At 25.6% G+C, this 16,633-nt stretch overlaps 8 protein-coding genes and 1 non-coding gene across 9 annotated transcripts; 4 read left to right on the forward strand and 5 right to left on the reverse strand.

Moving 5' to 3' along the window:
• Nucleotides 1-135: 135 nt before the first annotated feature.
• Nucleotides 136-2,136, reverse strand: AAJ76_1200021278 (ser thr protein kinase; the record flags this gene model as incomplete). The annotated part of the gene is made up of 1 exon (XM_024473853.1): nucleotides 136-2,136. The coding sequence occupies one exon, from the start codon at nucleotides 2,134-2,136 to the stop codon at nucleotides 136-138; it is 2,001 nt and encodes a 666-aa protein (XP_024331518.1).
• Nucleotides 2,137-2,425: 289 nt separating this feature from the next.
• On the reverse strand, nucleotides 2,426-3,949 carry AAJ76_1200023091 (glucose-6-phosphate isomerase; the record flags this gene model as incomplete). Its single annotated transcript, XM_024473854.1, has 1 exon — nucleotides 2,426-3,949. The coding sequence occupies one exon, from the start codon at nucleotides 3,947-3,949 to the stop codon at nucleotides 2,426-2,428; it is 1,524 nt and encodes a 507-aa protein (XP_024331519.1).
• A 416-nt stretch (nucleotides 3,950-4,365) lies between these two features.
• On the reverse strand, nucleotides 4,366-4,446 carry AAJ76_1200023508. The gene has a single exon. It is a non-coding gene; the product is annotated as a tRNA-Ser (tRNA).
• Nucleotides 4,447-4,531: 85 nt separating this feature from the next.
• Nucleotides 4,532-5,488, forward strand: AAJ76_1200023674 (u2 snrnp auxiliary splicing factor u2af large subunit; the record flags this gene model as incomplete). The annotated part of the gene is made up of 1 exon (XM_024473855.1): nucleotides 4,532-5,488. One exon carries the CDS (start codon nucleotides 4,532-4,534, stop codon nucleotides 5,486-5,488), a length of 957 nt encoding a protein of 318 aa, XP_024331520.1.
• A 226-nt stretch (nucleotides 5,489-5,714) lies between these two features.
• Nucleotides 5,715-6,350, forward strand: AAJ76_1200024857 (baculoviral iap repeat-containing 5b; the record flags this gene model as incomplete). Its single annotated transcript, XM_024473856.1, has 1 exon — nucleotides 5,715-6,350. One exon carries the CDS (start codon nucleotides 5,715-5,717, stop codon nucleotides 6,348-6,350), a length of 636 nt encoding a protein of 211 aa, XP_024331521.1.
• On the reverse strand, nucleotides 6,347-7,003 carry AAJ76_1200026145 (40s ribosomal protein s6; the record flags this gene model as incomplete). Its single annotated transcript, XM_024473857.1, has 1 exon — nucleotides 6,347-7,003. The coding sequence occupies one exon, from the start codon at nucleotides 7,001-7,003 to the stop codon at nucleotides 6,347-6,349; it is 657 nt and encodes a 218-aa protein (XP_024331522.1).
• Nucleotides 7,004-7,406: 403 nt separating this feature from the next.
• Nucleotides 7,407-8,345, reverse strand: AAJ76_1200027487 (pseudouridylate synthase; the record flags this gene model as incomplete). The annotated part of the gene is made up of 1 exon (XM_024473858.1): nucleotides 7,407-8,345. The coding sequence occupies one exon, from the start codon at nucleotides 8,343-8,345 to the stop codon at nucleotides 7,407-7,409; it is 939 nt and encodes a 312-aa protein (XP_024331523.1).
• A 1,275-nt stretch (nucleotides 8,346-9,620) lies between these two features.
• AAJ76_1200028763 (gpi-anchored wall transfer protein 1) lies at nucleotides 9,621-11,000 on the forward strand (the record flags this gene model as incomplete). Its single annotated transcript, XM_024473859.1, has 1 exon — nucleotides 9,621-11,000. One exon carries the CDS (start codon nucleotides 9,621-9,623, stop codon nucleotides 10,998-11,000), a length of 1,380 nt encoding a protein of 459 aa, XP_024331524.1.
• A 3,406-nt stretch (nucleotides 11,001-14,406) lies between these two features.
• Nucleotides 14,407-15,759, forward strand: AAJ76_1200033549 (hypothetical protein; the record flags this gene model as incomplete). Its single annotated transcript, XM_024473860.1, has 1 exon — nucleotides 14,407-15,759. One exon carries the CDS (start codon nucleotides 14,407-14,409, stop codon nucleotides 15,757-15,759), a length of 1,353 nt encoding a protein of 450 aa, XP_024331525.1.
• Between the last annotated feature and the right edge of the window lie 874 nt (nucleotides 15,760-16,633).

Genomic DNA, 16,633 nt, shown 5'->3' on the forward strand with positions numbered 1-16,633 from the left:
TTTATGGTGCATAATGTTTAAAACTTTTTATAAAAAATAAATTAAAACAAGTTTGTTTAAACAATGCACAAGAATACAAAGAAAAAAGCTTTACTAAAAAATCAAAAATAAAATGATTTATTATGTGCATAATTCTTACATTATTTTCCCTTTTCTAAATATTATATTCTTCATCACTCTATAAGAAAATATTGATAATCCTAGTCTGTCCCAATCTTCTTGATGAAGAGATTTAAGTTCTTCGACAGTCCGAATATCTTGTGCTAATAATTTATTCTCCCAAACAGACAAACATTCCTTTTTATTACACATTTCAGTAATTTCTTTTAAAAAGTCACAAATCGTAACATCCGCATCGTAAAGTTTAATGTTAGCATTGTCAGGTAAATGCTTCTCTTTAAGAGGATGTTGATCAAGTCCGTACAACATATTCTTCATAGCTCTAGTAATAAAAACAGAAAGTCCTAACTTATCCCAATCTTCATCTACCAAAACTTTAAGATCAGTGGTATTAAAAATATCATTACTTCTAAGAATCTTTATCCAATTATTTGCAGACTCTTGCGATCTACGAGTAATTTCAGCCACATCACTTGCAAATTCTTCAATAAAAACATTTACTTCATATTTCTTGTTTGGATAAACCATAGTTTTACATGTCAATTCCTCAGCAGTTGAAACATTTTGTGAAGAGGGCGTTTCTTTAGCTGCAATGACCTCGTCAACAAGGAGATCGGAAGAAATCAATTTATTCGTAACATCTACAGAATCTTTAATATTGCAAGGCATTTTTAAAGAATCTTCAATAAGTGAAGATTCTTCATCAATGACCTTTAAATTACTAAGTTCCAATTCTACAGAATTCACATTCATTTGCATTTGAAATTCGACTTCTTTAGATTCATTTTCTTTTCGCTGTATGGCACGCTCTACTCCACGAGTAAGCATATTTAATAAAACATCTTTTTTAGTGTAATCTACCACATTTTCTTCTAACATTTCACGTGCCAAATTTTTAACAGTGTCTTCTTTTATATTATAATCGAATTTAATAAATTTAGCCTCACACATAAAAAAGAGCTGAAAAGTTATTACGTCTCCTTCATAACCTAACAATGAAATTTCCATATCATTGCCAGGTTCAGTAAGCGGTTTTACCAAAATTGATTCTTTGGGTATGCAATCTCCTGAACATTCAAAACTTAAATCAAGAAAATGATGACACAAGGCAGTGCGGGCATCCAGTCTGTCTTTTTCCAGTACAAGACATCTTAAAATAAGATTTTTTAAACAAGGATCCTTAATATTGTAAAGTGCTGCGGGAGGAACACCTTGTAAAATATATCTGTAAACATCTGTAGAATCATCACATTCCTTGTAAGGATATCCTCCTGTAGCCATTTCTATAAGACACATTCCAAATGCATAAATATCTACTTTTTCATTGTATCCATCACCTTCAAACATTTCTCTAGCCATAAATTGTGGTGTACCTACCACAGTGTATCTCTTAAGTCGTCTTTCTTTCGCAACACCAAGATCACCAATCTTTACTTCTCCATTCGAAGAATCAACAAAAATATTCTCACATTTAATATCTCTGTGTATCACTGGTGGATTTTGTGAATGTAAATAATTTAACCCTTCTAAAATCTGTTTAGCCCATTTCTTAATAATTTTAATATTTACTTCTCCTATTTTCCCAATATATTCTCTTAGTGTCCCTCCAGACATAATCTCAGTAATGAAAATAAAATTGTCTTTTGAAAACCAATAGTCTAAAATCGCTAAAATTGAAGGATGCTTAATTTTTTTAAGCAATAAAATTTCTTTGCTAAAATTATTATTTTCTTTGTTTTCGTATTCATTCTGTGAAATTTTAACTTCGTTCCATGCAACTTCTTTGCCTTCTATTTGGTCAACAGCTTTGTACACTTTTTTAAATCCTCCTTCGCCTAACAAAATTCCCAATTTTTTGTATCGACTTGTACCTCTTAATTCATCAGAAGACACTTGAACAGGTTGTTCAGTATAAACTGGAAGTCCTTTTTCACTTCTTGCAATAACTTCTTCTGCATCAAGAACCATATTGTCAAATGGAATATTTTTAATTTCTTCAATATTTTTCTCATTCATGCTATAAGGATATAATATTTTTTTTATTTATAATTTTATGCATAAAACACAACCAAGCAATAAATAAAAATAAAGTTGTATTTTGTTTTAAAAAAAAGAAATTTATTTTGCAAAAAAAAACTAAAAGCAATAAATTAGGTAAAAACAATATTTTTAAAAATTGTATATTATTAATATTTAATAAAGTACATAACATAAATTATATTTATTGCTGGATTGTCAAAATTTACAATCTGTTGGACTAGATTAATTTGTAAAGATAAAAAAGAAGAAAGAATAGTAAAGCACTTTATTGGCATCTTTTTATCAGTTCATTTGTACTTGCATCATAAATTTGATTATTGTCTCCCTCCATTGTTTTTAACAATTCTGTTGCGATTGATTTACCAAGCGTTACACCAAATTGATCAAATGAATTTATTTTTAAAAATATTCCTTGTACAAAAATTTTATGTTCATAGTGCGCTATAATTCCTCCTAAGACTAAAGGACATAATTTTGAGTATCCAATTGTTATGGATGGTTTATTTCCTTCAAAAAAATCTACTCCTTTTTTACCATCTTTACCTTCCATAAGAGATTTAGATTGAGCGAAACAATTACTTAATAACATCTGGTGGTGATTTAATTCTCTATGGAGTGGCTTAAATGGGAATAAAAATTCAGTTAGTATTTTTCTTGTACCTTGATGCAATAATTGAAAGAATGAATGCTGTGTATCTGTGCCAATTCCTCCCCAAATTATCATTCCAGTATCAAGTTCTTCAGAATATTTACCATTACTTTCCATTTCAGCTTGTTGAAGATATAAATAAAATTTTTCCATATATTGATCATAGCTTACTATGCATTTATTATTGTATCCGTTTTCTGAATAAAATAATTCGATAATGGCATGAAAAATTTCGACATTGTCACAATTTTTATTGTTTCGGAATTTATTATCGACAATCGATGCACCTTCAAGTAAATCTAAAAAATTGTCAAAACCAATATAACAAGCAATAGATAAACCAACTGCTGACCATAAAGAATACCTTCCACCTACAAAGTCCCACATTGCAAAAATATTATGAATATTATATTTTCTAACTTCTGGTACATTTGAGCTGACAGCTACAAAATGTTTATTAAAAATTTCCTCTTTTGTAAAATTTTTGTTTAAATTTAATTTCCTTTCTAGTAGCTTGTAAGCTAAATCCATATTCTTTATTGTTTCCAATGTAGTAAATGTTTTACTACAAATAATAAATAAAGACGTATTAGGATTTATAAGATTAAACACCTTTAAAGTAGCAGTTGCGTCAATATTTGAGATAAAATGTACATTTATATTCTTTTGTGCATAATATTCTAAAGCTTCGCATACCATCTTTGGCCCCAAGTCACTACCTCCTATTCCTATGTTTATAATTGTGTCTATTGGCTGACCAGTACATCCAGTTATTTTCTTATTTTTTATTTGGTCAGCAAATTTTTTCATTTTGCAAAGTTCATCATAAACTAATTCTTCTTTTTCATTCAGACCAGATGAATTTTTATTATGTAAAGCACTAATAATCTTTTTATTTCTTAATAATGTATGAAGCACTTCTCTGTTTTCAGTATAATTTATTTTCTCTCCATTAAACATATCATTAATTTTTTTATAAATATCAAGATTATTAAATTTTGAAAAATACTTTTCTTTAATTTCTTTTGTAACATGTGTTTTAGAAAAATCAAAATATATTGATTCATCTTTTAGTTTTATTTCTCGGCCAAAATTTTTAATCCTGTCTTTTTCTTGATCGAAAATTTTTTTTATTGACATTTTTATAAAAAAATTGAAAAATTTATATTTTTTTAAACAAATAAACAGAATAATTTGTTGTATTGATAAATAAGTTTCTAAAAATTTTATTATAGGTTTGATTGACTTATCAAATTGTATTGATAAAGAATTCTACTTGTAAAAAAATTAAAATATTTTATTCTTTTTGTATAAATTAAATATTATTTAATGAGAATTAACTAAGTAGATAACATAAATAATTTCTTTTAGGGGTATAATAAAAAATATTAAGTTTGTATTTTGCAAACCTAATAAGAACTGCCAAAAATATTTATGTTAAGGGTGATTTGATAAAAGAAATAAGATCAAAACAAAGACACGGTCAATGTCATAACAAAAAGAAAAAAATATTATTTAAATGAAAATACCATTTTTTAAATATGCAGTTTTAAAAACGACAACGACAGGATTCGAACCTGTGCGGGCAAGCCCACTGGATTTCTAATCCAACGCCTTAACCACTCGGCCACGTTGCCTTAGTAATTTCATCTTAATTTTCCCTTATTGTTCAAAAATCATTAAAACAAAAACGCAATTGCCCTTTAAAATACGAGGAAAAGGATGCAATACGATTTTAGAAAAGACTTACCTTATGAATTTATTGAACACATTTTACAATCTAAGATTAAGTACGTAAAAAATATTACCGAAGAAAGTGTCTTGCTTAATCTTCCTAATCTTGATTTAGTTTACGGTAGTAAAATCGTTTATTGTAAAACAAAATGTAGTAAGTTACAGTTAGTTGATTTTATAAAAACTATTGGAGATTTTGAAGACATATACTATGACGGTTTTTATAGTATAACCTTTAAAACAATTTTAGACGCAGATATATGTACAGTATTATCCAATGTTAATTTCAAATTTACAAAAAAAATTATATTTACTCCTTTGAGTAAATTAAAAGAAATTTGCTTAAAAAGAAATATTTCTGTATTTGGAATACACAATACAAATATTCCAATTGACTATTATAAAATAGTAATTGGTCCTTTTGAATATCTTTCTGAAGATAATAGTAAACAAAATAAGATAACATTTATAAATACTTTAAAAATGGCTTTAAATGACATCTCTCCACTTTTTGGAATGTGCCAATGTGCTAATGCAAAATATTTTACTTTATTGTTTAAAAATCAAACAATAGCTAAAGAAATAGTTGATGTTTTGTCACAGATACAAATATTAAATAATAAAAACTTTAAGATAAAATTTGCTTATGAGAATTGTCTAATAACAAATATACCGCAAATTTTTAATATACCTTTTGTAAGTTCTTTTATTCCTACACGTGTCGTTTTTTTACTTTGTGATGATGTACCATATGATTTTATTATTTCTAGATTTCCAAATTATTTATTAGAAATAAAAACTGCTAGTTGTAAAATTTTTATCAAATGTAAAAATTTAAAAGAGGGTGTAGATGTTTATCAATCTCTTGGTGGACTAGCATTTGAACAAAAAACTATAATAGCGGGATACTATCCAGAATTTAATTATGACGTTGGTGATTTTTAAATATAAATGCTTTATTAAAGTACTATTTTAACTGCGTTCTGTGCTAATAATTTAGTTTGGCTTGTGGGTAAATATAAAATGTAAAGGTGAAATGTAATTTTTTTAATATAAGAAGTTTGTCCTGTTGTATTATCTATTTAAATAAAAATTTCTCAATTGACAATTTTTACTGTTAAATTTATCATCTGTTAATTTTATACTACTTTTCTATTTTCTTCCTCCCTTAATGTTTTCATACGAGCAAAGACTCAAAACCTTTATTAATAAAAAATGGCCTACCAAAGATTATAAAAGTAATCCACAATTAATGGCCATATGTGGTTACATTTGTAAGTCTACATCTTCAAATTTAGCAGCAATGTGTGTTTATTGTAAAAAACATTTAGAAGGATGGGAGAAATCGGACGTGCCTATTTTAGAACACTATTCGCATAAAAAAGATTGCATTTTATTTTCTCCTCATAAACTTGCACTAAACAATAAACCTTCATTTATAAGATACGATTTAAAAGATGGCATGCCTTTTGAATTTTGTTACAAATGTGGATCAATTGATACATTACATAACTGTACAGTGACAAAGAAATACAAACTTAGCCTAAAAAAATCTTCAGAATTCTTTTTTATTAGACTTATTAGTGGCGAATATAACGATATTATAGATCTATATTTGTCTAAAACACTCTATCTATCTTTGGACATAAAAGATATTTTTAGGACGATTTTAGAAAATCATTATGTGTCTTATTTTCCTTTTAAAACAGTAAAAGAGCTAATAAGTGAATTTATAAACAATGAGATACAAGCCATGAATGATAAAATAACTAATGAAATAGAAGAATATAAAAATAAATATCTTTAATTAAGTTGTATATTATAAGTCTTCATATAATTTTGCCTTAATTCTTCATTTCTAGCTTTTTTCTCAGCATGGGCATTTTTTGATGCTTCTATTTTGGCTCTCCTGGCAGCATGAATATGTCCGGTCGGTTTAATAGTAGGCATCTTAAAGTCCTCAGTGCCTGCGCTTTTAGTAAGAAAATCTTTGACAAAAGATACTATATCAGCACCTTCAGGGATATTAAATAACTTAATTAATTTTTCATCCCTTTTAGGTAAGTGAGTCTTGGGCTTAATAACATTAGTAAGTCCATCTAATTCCTGTTCTCCTACTCTTATAATAATAAGTGATAGAACATTTATATCTTCAGATACAATAGCACCTCTAACACTTTTTCTCTTTCTAACACCCCTTCTTCTGCATCTATAACCTACATCGCCTTTCTTTAAAAGTGGTCTGACACGGTTGGGTGTCAAATATTTCCTTGACATAGGAAAACCTTGTGCATCATCCCCGCCAGTAATCTCAAATACATAACCAGTAAATTTTTCATCAATCAATTCACCATTAAACTGGTCACCCACTTTTCGTCCGTACAATTTTAATTCAGCTTTATGTTCAATTTCATACATTTTTTGTGTACCGTTAGTTGGATGAGCAATGTTGAGCTTCATATTTAAGGGTAAAAATTTTATAAAAATGTAAAGAAAATAAAATGTCTTGAGTTTATTGATGTAAATCAAAAAATCTGCCATATGTACGGCGTACATATACATAAATTATTATTGTGTGTAAGTAAGAATGGTTTATTGCTTTATATCAAAACTATTTGTAAAAAATGTCAATTACTTAGGTATATCAAAATAAACAAATATTGCTGATATTTGCAAACTTTATAAAAATTTAAATTCGTAAAAAATTAGAAAATATCATTAGCAAAGAAGTTCAAAAACGTTATTTGTGAAGGAACAATAATATTTTATTGCATACATTTTTAATAATTTTCTGACCCATGCAGGAAGAAAGCAAATCAAATAAAAGTATTGTTGATATTATTTTTAAACTAAAAGACTTGTGCTAAAGTTTTGTTTGTGCCCATTCTGGCAATTTTGCTTCATACCATTTTTCGTTAAATTTGTATTTCCAAGCGTGAAGGCAAATAAAATTTTCTTGCGATAAAAAGCTTCTATTATTTTCTCCTTTACAATGTTTTAATATACAATTGATTTTTTTATCTCCGTCATTTTTAACGTTGCAATTTTTCACAAAAACAAAATTTTCTCTCTTTGATTCACCATAAATGATATCATTTACGATTGGAAATCCAAGACTCTGCAGATGAATTCTAATTTGATGCGTTCTACCTGTGATCGGTCTGCACTCAACAAAACTATATCCATCTACAAACTTTATTTTTCGAAACAATGTTTGGCATTCTTTTCCCCTTTCGTCGATAAACCTTCTTCTACCTTCTTCACAGTAAATTTTTTTAATGCAATTTACAAAATCAGGAAAATCTCCTTTGACTTTTGCAATGTAAATTTTTACGGCATTAGAAATTTTCATCATAGTGTTTTTAAAATCGTCAAATGCTATAATTAAAACACCCGAAACTGGTATATCGAGACGATTAACGCAAGCCACTTTTTTATCTCCAAAAAGCTTTCTTGTAACTGAATATTCAAGATATCCACCAGTGGGGTGACAAGGTACCCCTGCCGGTTTATATACGACACAATAATCATTTTCCATCGAAATCGTGTTTATTGCGGGTGCTATAGGTTCGTGCATATGCACTGTATGTTTTATATAATCGACTAACTGTAATTTATATGATGGCTTGACAATAATATCATTGACAGTTATTACACCACATTCAATTGCTTCAATATAATATTCTCTTGTTCGTGTTCTAAATTCATATTCTAATACATCAACAAGTGATTTGTTTTTCCACCTTTCTTTTACATTTGTGCGAAATGTATGGAAATACACTAAAGATGAGCTAGCAGACATAAAGGGATAATATTTTAAGTATATAAAATAAAAATTACTTAAAATGTCTTTATTTAAATAAAAACAGATCAAAAGATAAATTTTGCAAATTAAGATAACGATTTAACTAGCTGCTATTACAGACTATAAAATGTGGCGGCAGTTTGAAATTTTATAAATCTACTTAAGTTGGCATTTTAAGATTAATTAATAACAGTTATATTATTGTAAAGAAGATTTAATTGCATTTATAATTAAGTCGATTTTTGTAATGAATACTTTTTATGAAGTATACTTTAGGCTGCCCTTAAATTGATAAAAAACTTGTACTAGAATTATCAGAAGAATCAGAAATTGTCTCACAAATATATAAGACTTATGCCATTTATCACTTTATAATCACTAAAAGTTCGTTTTTTATTATTATTGAAATTTCATTAGTAATAAATCTTTTGATAAAGAAAAAACATATTAAAGTGTTGTTATACATTTATTAATATAAAAATTTTTATGATTTTTTAAAAAATACGTTATAAAACAAAAGTTGACACATAACACAGTAAGCGGTGTACGATTTACATAAAAGGCTGTTATAAATTAGGCCTTGATTGTAAGCCAATTTTTTACACAAATTAATTTGAATTGTTTATTTGAATAATGATGTTTAATTTGAATTTATTGGCTTGTAAATTTTGTATGGTCGACTTTTATTAATTCTTCCAACAATAATTTTTTCATGTTTAATAGAAAAGGCTAGTAATTGCTTGAAATTAATATCTCTTACAATATAAATTACGTTATCATTACAAATTTTATGATTTTTATTGTCTTGATCAGAAAATCTGTTTTGTGCAAATTTTAAAAGGTTTATAAAATTAAATGTCCTTTCTTCAATCATTTGTTTACAAATTTACAGGTGTATTATTCTTCAATTTGAAACAATATTTAAAAAAAACAATCTTTTAAAAAGGGTCATAAGGTTATATTTGTACTTACATTTAATGTAAGTACAAGTAAAATTATTGATATTTTGTTCTTTTTTATAATACAATACATAATCTATGAACATTATAAAAATTTGTATAAACAATAAAATCTTTTTGTAAACTATTTTAAATTTGAAATGTATAAAAATCAACAATTGCAATTAAAAAGTTTTTAAAAAAGTTAAACAGACCTAAATATTGTATAAAAAGTTGAAATAAATTGTGCACCAATTTTTAAGCGCTTAAATAATTAAAATTTTTAAGAAAATAGAGCAAAATTTATATTTGGTAGTTTAAAAAATTTTACCCCATGGAATTTTCAACAGAATCAGAAATTTTAATTGTAAGCGGAATTTCAAATTTCTCTCTTCTTGTTTATAATACCCTGCCTTATAACAATCTTATACTAGATTTTTTATTTTGGATATGTCCACAATATTTTATTATCATGTATCCCGATCAAAAATGGAATCTTATTATTTTTTTATTTTTAGTATTAGATTTTAATAAAATTAGACCAACTAGTAATTCAATAAGTAATAAAGAACTAAATACAGCAATTATAAGAATATTAAGATCTTTTATATCTTGTCAAGTGGCCATTTGTATTTTAGGTGTGGATTTTACTGGTATGTTTCCATTAAGATTTGGAAAAACTATTGATTATGGATATAAGCTTATGGATGTAGGTATAGGGTCTTATTTGTACAATAACGGTTTAATGATTAATAAAGATTCTTATTTGAAACGATCTTGTCCTCTAAAAAAGAGACAATTGTTAAATATTGTGAATAATAATAGAAGTATAATTTTATTATTTTTATTGGGATTTATAAGATATATAACTATACTAATATTTAATTTAGATGTGGAAATTACAGAATATGGGAAACATTCAAATTTTTATTTTTTATTGTCTATACTACAAGTATTATATAAATTATTTCCATATAATAAATTGGGATATTTACTTATATTGATTTTTCATTTTGTAACCAGATACTATCAGATCGATAAATTTATTCTAAACAATAACAGAACGGGATTTATTTATCAAAACAAGGAATCTTTTTTTGCAATTATTCCATATCTCTGTTTGTTAATGATACTACAAGATGTAAGTCGCATCCTATTCTATCCTTTTACTGAAGAATTGAAAATAGAAACAAATTTTGAACAGACTGTTTCACCATGCAAATTTATTAACTGTACAGATTGTAAAAAGCAAGACAGTACTATAAAAACCAATTCGCCTAGCTTTGTAAATCGACAAACTTCAACTCAAAACATAAAATATAAAATAATTCATTTATCTAAATTAAGTTTAATTTTTTTTGTAATTTATAAGCTATTTTTATTTTATGAATTACCAAGTAGAAGACTGGGTAACTGTACATACATCTTTCAGATAGCATATTTACACACCTTTCATTTACTGATTTATATAGTTGTCTCTTACTTCTCATCATTCAAGCAATATTTGTCATTAAATTTTGTAAGTAGAAACATGATGAGCAACTTTTTATTAACAAATATTTTAGTGCTTATCTTAAAACAGTTAATTGAATTTAAAAATGAATTGTGTCATTTAATTATGATTATTTATTTGGTCGTTTCTTTTATTCTACCGCCTACAATTTGTTTGTTGTGCAAAAGACTAAAAATAAATACTACAATATTTTGTAAATAAAAAAATTAAATGAATTTTTATAAAACACTTTTTAGTTGGAAAGAATGATTATTGTTTTAATTTTGTGCTTTTTATTTCTTAAAGTTAATTGTCAAAAAAATAATTTATGAATTCTTACGTTTTGTAACAATAAAAACGATCTATTAATCTCAATCTAGAATTTTTTAAGTTTTTCAAACATATAAATTGCTAGAAAAATTAGTAAAACTGATGCATTAAGTTGCTTATTATTTTTCTAAATAATATAAATCATGCTTTTAAAGCTATAAATTTTGGTATTTTTTACTCTTAAAATAAAAAAAATCCTATCGTAATAAAAATTACACTTTGATTTATATTTCAAACGTTGTTGTAATTTTTTTATTTAAATCAAAATGTTGTTTTTAGTAAGTAAATCTTTTAGCGTGTTTTACTTTATTTATCGTTTGTGCTTGTTATACAATAACGCGGCATCGCAAAACCACTACTTTTTTTAATAATTTTAAATCCTATATGAGAGAATTTTTTTGGATTGTTAGTCAGAAAGATACATCCGTCCAATAGTTGATTTTTTATCTATAGTTAAAATAGAAAAGGACGTAAAGACAATGACTTTTGGAGGTGTTTAAAGTCGAGGTGTGGTGCTTCGATTGTAACAAGGGAGTACATCCTTGTTAAAAAAGCTGGAACTCATATGCAAAGTCATAATCTTACAACAATCATTAGGTTCCAAATGAAGGTTTTTATTAGATCAAAACTTTAGAAAACCCGTTTATTTCTGTAAATAAATTATATGATGCATTAATGATTTTTATGAATAAAAACTATTCATATGATAAATTTATTCTGGGATTTGTACCTTCCTACTCTTCACTGCAAACCAGTTTATATAGACGAAAAGCAGAAGCTTTACCAAATGGCGATTTTTAAGCAATACAGAGTTTTAATTTTAGCGAGTTTATTTTACCAAACGGGCATAATACTCTAATTTTTAAAGAGCCAGAAGTATATAAAATAATAGTTATGGGCGATCTAGATTTTATTGGTCGCTTTTGCTGACGCAAGAAACTTTAAATAGGTTTTAGAGGGAGCTTTTAAGTCTTCATCGAATAGTTTTTTCAGCTTTATATAATTCATAGTGATTTTAATGGACAAAGCTTTCCACTGGTTTATATTTTTTTATCTAATAAAACAGCGGAAATATATGTTAAAGCTTTTTTAAGTTTAAAAAAACAATTACATTGGTTTGAAATAATCTTTAAACCTGTTAAAATTAAAACGACATTGAGGTGGTGGCGTTTAATGCTATAAGAATTGTTTTTCCGATGCAAGTATATCTGGATGCTATTTTTATTTTAGACAGACGATGTAAAGAAGAATTGTAAAACTCGGACTTGTAACGTTGTATAACAATGATATTTTATTTCGAAATTTTGTTGAAATGCTTTCAGGCATTGCTTTAGTACCTGTAAACGATATTGATTCTGCTTGAAATATAATTATAAATTATTATAATGTAAAAAATGAACAAGTAGATCATTTTTTTAAGTTTATTGAAGATAACTGGTTAAATAATAATAGACCTTTGTATAGAAGAGAAATATGGTGACATTATGGAACGCTTAGAAGATGAACTAATAATTCCGCAGAAGGCTTTCATAGTAAACTTAATAAATTGATTAATAAAAATAACGCCGGTTTTCTAGAAGTATTGCACTGTTTAAAGAATGCTTAATACTGTCTAATATTGAACTCAGAAAATTGATTGATGGCGGAAAAAAATAAGCTAGAGAAAAGAGTATATATAGAACAAGACAGTAAAATATATTGGCTTTGGAATTCTTATAATAATAATTTAATAAGTTTAGAAGAATTATTTACTTGGTTTAAAAAATCAATTTAATTAAATATTTAATTTCTTTTTTGGTTTTAAGATATTAAAATTATTTTTTAAAGTGGTGATTTTGGGAAGTAATAGTTTTGGGCCATGACCGTACAATACTTTAAACGTTTTTAAAATACTTAATTTACATTTTAAATAAAGTAATACAGCAACGTATCCGTAAAAAGGTCCTAGCTCTAATATGTTTTAATATGCAAAATAATTAACTAAAAAATCGAAACATCATTTTTTTGATTGACTTTTATTTATATGTTTAAAAACAATCGAAAATAAAAAAACGGGAGCATTTACTATATGATAGTTTTTATTAAAATTTGTTAGAACCAATATCTTACAAAATAACGGATTTTAATTAATCAAAAACATATCCGTGATAATTCACACAAATTAAAAGCAATTCAATATCTGTCATCTCCCTTTGTGCATTTAAAAACACCCTGCAATAAAATGTAATAATTTCACCATTTTTTTATGATTCAAAAAACCTTGCTAGATTAAAGGTTTATAATTTTTGCATTTAATGCATTTAGTTTGTAAATATATTTAAAATATGCTTTTACAATTCTTAGTACATACAATTACTTTTAGTTTGTTTTTTAACTACTCTTAATTTAAGAATTTCTTTACAGTTTACTTTATTAATTTTAAATAATAATATTTTAACAGTGTCTATATTGACCAGTAAAGAACTCCCTTTGCGTGAAATATTGTTTTTGCTAAATTTTATTGCTTAATAATGTTTAATTAAATTTTATTTTTATCTTTTTATTTTTATTAAATTATAGATTAAACTTTTTTGTTTTTTTGATCCGATCAGTAAAGAAAGATAAAGAGTTTTAATAATTTAAAATTACACATCCATGATGTAAAAAAAAATATAAATACTTTTTATCTAAATTTTATAGTCAATTTATGTGTATAGTTTTATTATAAGTGGCAATCTGTTAGGTTGTAATTCGTTTATTTATGCAAAATTTTTAACTTTGTAATTTCGCCAACTCCTTTTTATAAACAAATTAATGTATAAGCTTTACAACAGCAAGTTATTTCAAAAAGCAAGACTTTTAAATGTTTAAAAATATTTAAACATTAAAGTTTGCAAATAATTATTTCTGCTCTACGTTTGTAAATTTATAGTTGTTAAAAATAAACTTTATATTTTCTTAATTAATTAAAATAATAAATTAGTCCTGTCATACAACATAATTTCAAAGTTACGTAAATTCTATATGATTTAAACTGTAAAGTTTTATGATAAAATGATCAAGCCAGAAAGAATTTGAGCTTGTTGACATTTATCTAATTCTTATAATAATTAAGATTAAGAGAAAAGAAATTATTTTTTTATATTAAAAATAATTAATTATTATTTTAATCAAAACACATATTTGATACTTATAACAAGTTCAAAGTTTTATAGCATAAAGCCTATTTTACAACTAAAATTTCAATTTATATTATCTTTTGATGTTACTTGCGTTTAATGAAATTTTTCTTTCAAATCACAATTTTACCCCTTAAAAAATGCGAAAAAATTTACTTTTTTGTTTGCCGGCTTTTTCAGGTATTCAGTGGGCAGCTTTTTTTACACTAAAAGCTGAAGCATGGAAGATCAGAGGAATATTCTCGTTAAATCAAAATAATCCAATAGCCAAAATACTTAAAGGTTTCCGTTCAGACACAGCGCTTTACAGCGGTATAATTTACTTTAAAAAAAGCTCTTTAACAATTCAGGTGAATAAACCTTTCCCGTCTCCCTCCAAAAATATTGTCACTCAATTTAAAAACGAAAAATTTAGTTATGTCGAAAATGTTGCAAAGAGCAGTCAAAACTTAAAGCTGTACAATTGTATTCAGTACATGTTTGGTGATTTAAACAAATCTAAAAATGCTCTATCTCAACCTGGTATTAGAAGATTTTTAGGAGTCATTTTAGTAGGTCAAATTTTTGTAGAAATACCTTTAGATGGTATTAAAATGTTACCTAACAAAAATGAAATAATGCTGCTGTTAGAACAAAAAATATTAAGAATTAACAATTTTAAGTCTTCCAGTGATACTTTTCATAGTCAGCAAAATAACGAAAAATTGTGTTTTTATAGTCTCATAAATAAAGTTGAAAATGATAAATGTATTGACTTAAAAAAAGCAAATAATGTGTTAAATAAAAATGAAATATGTGTGTTGAAGCTTTGCGATATAGTAGTAAAAGATATTAAAATGAATGGTAAATTTATAAAACTTTCTTTACAAGTTTATGACGGAAGATTAATAATGGTTGACATTTATGACAGAATATCAACAATGTTTGACATTTATGATAAAATATTAATAATGTTTGACGTTAAAAGTTTTGATAATATTTTGGCTAGTGGTCAACAAAGGGTAACTATTTTGAGTACATACGACAGTGAAAAAAACTTTAATTATATTGAAGGAGTGCAAACAAATGATACTTGTGCTCCTTTTAGTTCTAATTATGATTATAATAATACAATTCGGAGATCAAATGTTCAAATTAAGGAACTACCAACATTGCGTGAACAAGATTACAAGAATAATCGAACATCTTCAAATCAGGTAATTCGAGATTTAAGAGATCAAAACAATAGTTTAGGAGGGGAAATAAAAGCTGCAGGTAGGATAAATTTTCCACCTAATTTCTACGGTAGTGAATTAAAAAAGGAACCGAATGAAAAAAATGAGCAAGACAAGCCATTTGCTTGTGATTTAAAAAATAAGGAAAATGAAGACAGTACAGATAGGAAGAAGTCATTGTATTGTTATTTATATCCTTTACTATTTTTATTTTGTCTGACTGCAATTATATATCTTTTTAAGAGTAGAAAGAAGATAAAAAGATTATGGTTTTATTAAAATATTGATTTTGTAAAGGTTTTCTCAAAAATATATAAAAACTTTATATATTGTTTCTTAGAACAATTTAAAAAATGTTTTTATTATTTTTTTATAAACATTTATAATCTATGTCAAAAATTTAATTTTTTTACAAACATTTGGAAAAAATGTATTTGCCCTTAAATTTAAAAGCGTACAATAAATTTAAAATTTAGACACTTGTATGTTATTTTGTACAAAAGTAAAAAATTATTTTGTATTTTATTTTGCAAAGTCAAAATTAAAATTATAAGTTTAGTTATTATGTTTTTCTAAATATAAAAAATAAATAATTTCTACAAAAGGTCTTGAAATACAGTTTTAATGTTATTTTTAAGACTTTTTAGAAAAAAAAATTTACAAACATTTTTCTTTATATAAAGTTTAAACCTAAATTCCAAACTAGCTTTATTACATACGTGCTTACGTAAACCACTTTACTTTAACAAAATTACCATCTATTTCAAGCTTTATTGTGAAAATTTTAACATTTTTTAATTTATAAAAGAATTTTAAACTTATATGGAGAATGTGATTTTAAACACAATATCCCGGACAAAAAAATTATAAAAATTTTTTATTAAAAAAGATATAAAATTCTGCCTCAACAAATTATTAGCAGAGCTTTGTAACGTATATTGCAAAAGTTTTACACAAATCAAAAATCTGTATGCTTTTAAGTTAAAGTTTAATTTTTAAGAAACAAAAATTATATAAAAAATAACCTTAAAAAAATTATTATTCAGCTGGTAAGGCAGAAGGTATAACTTTGTTCTTTTAAAAATAATGCATACAACGTTTTTGCATAACGCTTCGCCTTTTATATTTTTTATGGATATATTTTCTAAATGTA

The sequence above is a fragment of the Vairimorpha ceranae genome, assembly GCF_000988165.1.
Source record: "Vairimorpha ceranae strain PA08 1199 chromosome Unknown NODE_12, whole genome shotgun sequence".
Lineage (NCBI taxonomy): Eukaryota > Fungi > Microsporidia > Nosematidae > Vairimorpha > Vairimorpha ceranae.